The 4,920-nt window shown below is 38.9% G+C and overlaps 1 protein-coding gene across 3 annotated transcripts; it reads left to right on the top strand.

Annotated features, from left to right (window-relative positions):
• Window positions 1-657: 657 nt before the first annotated feature.
• LOC125585530 (putative 2-succinyl-6-hydroxy-2,4-cyclohexadiene-1-carboxylate synthase) lies at window positions 658-3,235 on the top strand. Of its 3 annotated transcripts, XM_048754786.1 has the most exons (11): window positions 658-747; window positions 841-1,047; window positions 1,125-1,222; window positions 1,312-1,409; window positions 1,601-1,650; window positions 1,722-1,817; window positions 1,909-2,031; window positions 2,490-2,579; window positions 2,667-2,762; window positions 2,852-2,917; window positions 2,999-3,235. In XM_048754786.1, exons 2-11 carry the CDS (start codon window positions 859-861, stop codon window positions 3,125-3,127), a joined length of 1,035 nt encoding a protein of 344 aa, XP_048610743.1. In that variant the 5' UTR covers window positions 658-747; window positions 841-858; the 3' UTR covers window positions 3,128-3,235. The 3 variants fall into 3 exon arrangements, with proteins under 3 accessions (XP_048610743.1, XP_048610742.1, XP_048610744.1); XM_048754785.1 differs by having other exon boundaries at window positions 660-1,047; XM_048754787.1 differs by having other exon boundaries at window positions 662-1,047; window positions 1,909-1,998.
• The last annotated feature ends 1,685 nt before the right edge of the window (window positions 3,236-4,920 follow it).

The raw sequence follows: 4,920 nt of genomic DNA on the forward strand, positions 1-4,920 counted from the left end.
ATTAAAATTTCAAATTTCATTGATATTTATATTTGATATATTAATTTTATACATAAATTAGTCTTATAATATTATATTTTAATTTTTAAAATATTATTCATATATATATAATTATAAATCTTAAATAAAATATTTGCTTTAAGTATTATTTAAAAAATGTAGTAATTTAAAAAAAAAAGAATTAGTTTTAATTATTTTACGGATCCGGATCCGAATATTCGCTAATAATGTAATATCTAGACGGATATCCAGATTTCGGATATCCGAAAGCCACGAATCCTAATTCAGATATTAAATTAACAGATCCGACGGATCCGGATCCGGATCCGGGTGCCCTAAATTCCCGGATATCCGGATCCCTCCTAGGCTTACTATGAACTCGGAATTTTTTTCTTGTAAATTCACAAAATTCAAATTCTTTTAATCCTTTGGTGGGTGGTAGTTGATTTTGAGTTTGAAATGTAATACCATTGGGTTTTGCTTTTGTCTTCCAGGTTTCAAAACGGAAATCGTGTAAAATGTCAGAAGAACATGTGTGGTCATTTCCAAAGAAAAGTACAAAAAACAAAAAAAAACAAATCAAGAATGTAATTAGCAATTATTTTTTAAAAAAAAACTAGGAAACTACAATAACAGTATACAGGGTAGTTGCATTTCAATTTAAAACTCCATGCAAATAGTCTGACTCCAAACATAACTCTCCTTTCTATTTCTGGCTAGTCTCTTCAATGTCACACAAGTAATCAGGTAATTAATATTCCTCTAAAAATAACAAAATCAATTCACAATTTTCTTGGAGAAGAGCTTCAAGAAGTAGATTTGAACACACACTACAAGCAGAGCCCAAAAGAGCGAGAAATGATGGGCTTCTTGAGGATGGTAACTCCACCGGCGTCGCCGCCGACGAAAAGATCCCGACGTCGACGTCGGGTAAGGGCGAACGGAGATGGGTTTCCGGTGTTTCTTCCTAAGGAGGTAAAGGACATAAAAGATCCATTCGCAAGAGCTCTGGCTCAAAGGATTGTACGGATTCCTGTTCCTCTTCAGGTTCTTCATCTTCTCTCTCCTATTCAAGTACTAAGTTTCTCGATATATGTGAAAGAGAAAATGAAAATGTGTTGCAGATGGGAAACTTCAGAGGCTGCGTAATGAGCAGCTGTATCAAACCAATTGTTCAACAACACGACAAAAGTCCCGTTGTTCTTCTCCATTGTTTCGACAGGTTTGTTTTACTGACAAGAGACAAGACAATTCCAAGAACTCACTCACTGTGTCAAAGATTAACAGAGATTTTTTCTTTTGTTGGCTTAGTTCATGTCTTGAATGGAGACGTACTTATCCTCTGCTTGAACAAGCTTCTCTTGAGACTTGGGCTATTGATGTTCTTGGTTGGGGCTTCTCCGATCTTGGTAAGATTTAAATACACTTTCTTTTACAAGTTCTACCAAAATAAACTTACTTTTACAAGAAAAGAAACTCGGTTCTTGAGAAAACTTTTATATAATATATGAATGTATGATTAATTCTTTTACAATTTCAAGAACTCACTATTTTTTATATTTTAAATTTCAAGAACTCAATTGTAAAATGAATATTGTAGGAAAACTTCCACCATGTGATGCAGCATCCAAGCGGCATCATCTATTCGAGGTCAGTACTTACTATACATTATAAGAAAACAGAGAACTAGTGACGGTTTAATTATTTGATTTGAATTTCAGCTTTGGAAAACATATATCAAACGACCAATGATTTTAGTTGGACCAAGCTTAGGAGCAACTGTAGCTGTTGATTTCACTGCTACCTACCCTGAAGCAGTAACTTTTCTTTTTATTCATCATAATCAAACTCTTTCTATTAAACCCATCTTAGTAGCTTACTTACTATTCTCTTTTTTAAAACTTGCAGGTTGATAAACTGGTTCTCATTAATGCCAATGCGTACTCGGAAGGAACCGGTGCGCTTAAAGACTTACCAAAGTCAATTGCTTACGCTGGGGTTCGTCTGAAAACTCTTCCAGCATTTCCTTTGGTGAATTTTTAAAATGTCTATTTTTGATATAATTTAATTATTTTATTAAGTTTTAATATTTTTAAAATTAACCCACTTAACAATAAACATGTGCCATAAGAGTTTTCAATAGGTATTTCACAATCTCATTTGAAAATTTATTGTTACTCCCTCTCTCCCTCTCTCGCCCTCTCTCTCCCTCTCTCGCCCTCTCTCTCCCTCTCTCTCTCCCTCTCTCCCTCTCTCTCTCTCCCTCTCTCCCTCTCTCCCTCTCTCCCTCTCCCTCTCTCCCTCTCTCCCTCTCCCTCTCCCTCTCTCTCTCTCTCTCTCTCTTATTTTTATATTTTCCTTTGTTAATTGCTGAGATATATACTCTTGTTATTATTACTCTCTCTTTCTTCTGCACGTTATTTTTACTCGATAAATAAGTTTGCAATGTTGAGTATAGTATTTAATAACATTTGTCACTATTGTTTCAGGTTAAGTTGTTGAAGTCATTCCCTCTTCGCCTTTTGGCGAACGTGTTAGCCTTTTCATCGCCCTTGTCAGAGAACATAGATTGGACTAACGTAACATCAAATCTCCCTTCATTTTTTCTGTTTTATTATTCCATATGTCAAACCGATTTTGGTAAATGAATCTATTTTTTGCTTTAGATTGGCCGGTTGCATTGTCAAATGCCGTGGTGGGAAGATGCAATGGTCGATTTTATGATTAGCGGTGGCTATAACGTTGCTTCACATATCAAACACGTAATAGCAAATACTTATCTATGAAAAGGAACGATCAATTTATAAATATTTCTGATTTTGTTCTATGTTTTGGATGTGTAACTATGCAGATCAACCAGAAGACGCTCGTCGTATGCAGTGAGAACGATCAGATTGTTAGCAACCAACTCTCAGTTGTAAGTTTGCTTTAAACTGAAACATCGAATAGTTTGGTTTGGTTTGGTTTACTTACTGAATCGCCAATTTTCAAAATGCAGAAACTGTTGTGTGAGCTACAAAATGCGGTTTTCCGGGAAGTACCAGATTCCGGCCATCTTCCACATGTTGAGAACCCTAAACAGTTTGTGAAGCTGATATCAGATTTCGCCAGTGGAAAGATCAACTGATTCTATTTACTGTTACGATCTGCTTTAAGCTCGTCGAGTGTGGCTACACAGAGCAAGGAGTTGTAACGTTATTTATTATGAAATTTAATACAAATATTAATTAGTCTAGATTGGGCTTGGGACGACTATCGGCTCATCTCATCTCATGCTGTACAACTCTCTACAAGGCAATCTCAAAAATCCTAGTCTACAAGCTAAAGCAGATATTTCCTAAGCTGATCCTCCCCAATCAAACCGCATTCATCAAAGGACGGGTGCTGGTTGAAAATACGATTCTGGCCACTGAGCTTGTTGACGGTTATCAAAAAAACAAATGACCGCCCCGTATAACTCTTAAAGTAGACATTGCTAAAGCCTTCGATACACTGAGCTGGGACTTCTTGTTCATCTGTTTGTCCTCCCTAGGGCTCCCCTCCACGTACCTTCTCCGGCTAAGGAGCTGTGTGTGTACCCCATCCTTCTCGGTTGGATACAATGGCAAAATTCAAGGTTTCTTCAAAGGAAAGCGGGGATTGAGACAAGGAGATCCTCTGTCTCCTTATCTCTTTGTCATAGCGATGAACTGGTTGTCCTTGATGCTCAATAAAGGAGCTGAAAATGGCGTCTTTGGATACCATGAGAAATGCAAATCCTCAAAGCTTACTCATCTCTGTTTTGCTGATGACCTTCTCATTTTCACAGATGGTAAGCTGAGCTCTGTCCAAGGAGTTCTCTCAATCCTCAATAAGGAGCTGTGTGTGTACCCCATCCTTCTCGGTTGGATACAATGGCAGAATTCAAGGTTTCTTCAAAGGAAAGCGGGGATTGAGACAAGGAGATCCTCTGTCTCCTTATCTCTTTGTCATAGCGATGAACTGGTTGTCTTTGATGCTCAATAAAGGAGCTGAAAATGGCGTCTTTGGATACCATGAGAAATGCAAATCCTCAAAGTTTACTCATCTCTGTTTTGCTGATGACCTTCTCATTTTCACAGATGGTAAGCTGTGCTCTGTCCAAGGAGTTCTCTCAATCCTCAATAAATTTGCAACTCACTCTGGTCTTACAGCCAGTATCCAGAAAACCTCCTTTGTGTCTTCGGGTTTGTCTCAAGACCAAATCGACCTTATTGGAGCTACCACGGGCCTTACTCATGGTTCTTTACCAGTCAGGTATCTTGGCATCCCCCTCTGTTCCCAGAAGCTCTCCCTCCATAACTGCGCTCCTCTCCTCCAACACATCAAAGACAAAGTTAACTCTTGGAGTACTCGCTCCCTCTCATTCGCTGGACGGCTCCTTCTACTCAACACTGTGATAGCGGGGGTCACTAACTTCTGGTCCTCCACTTTCGTCTTGCCAAAAGCATGTATCTCAAAGATTAACTCTCTCTGTGGAGCGTTTTTATGGCATGGCAGCGCTGAAGGAAGCCACTCGGCGAGGGTCTCATGGGAAACCGTTACTCTGGCAAAGGAAGAAGGTGGCTTGGGGTGCCGGGACCTTGTTGCTTGGAATAAAGCATGTTCCCTTAAGCTCATATGGCTCCTGTTTTCAAACTCAGGATCAATCTGGGTCGCGTGGTATAAGGCTGAAGTTCTCAAAGGATCGCTCAGCAACTTCTGGATCACTAAGGAGAAGAAAAAAAATTCTTGGTTCACCAATAAATTGCTAAAGCTTGGAAGCATTGATGATTGGATCACTGTGAAGGTTGGTAATGGAAGAGAAGTCAGATTTTGGATGGATAATTGGTCACCCGTTGGGAGTATCAGAAATTCTTGGCCCCTGTTGCAGCGAACTCGATGGGAATCCCCTTATCAGCT

Source organism: Brassica napus, chromosome C4, assembly GCF_020379485.1.
Source record: "Brassica napus cultivar Da-Ae chromosome C4, Da-Ae, whole genome shotgun sequence".
Classification (NCBI taxonomy): Eukaryota; Viridiplantae; Streptophyta; class Magnoliopsida; order Brassicales; family Brassicaceae; genus Brassica; species Brassica napus.

What these genes read in the sequence shown, in the direction of transcription:
- LOC125585530 (XM_048754786.1), top strand. Translation starts at nt 859, where the DNA reads ATGATGGGCTTCTTGAGGATGGTAACTCCACCGGCGTCGCCGCCGACG. An exon ending in TTGGGGCTTCTCCGATCTTG is followed by an intron (nt 1,410 to 1,600) that starts GTAAGATTTAAA and finishes TGAATATTGTAG; the next exon opens with GAAAACTTCCACCATGTGAT. An exon ending in TTAGCAACCAACTCTCAGTT is followed by an intron (nt 2,918 to 2,998) that starts GTAAGTTTGCTT and finishes TTCAAAATGCAG; the next exon opens with AAACTGTTGTGTGAGCTACA.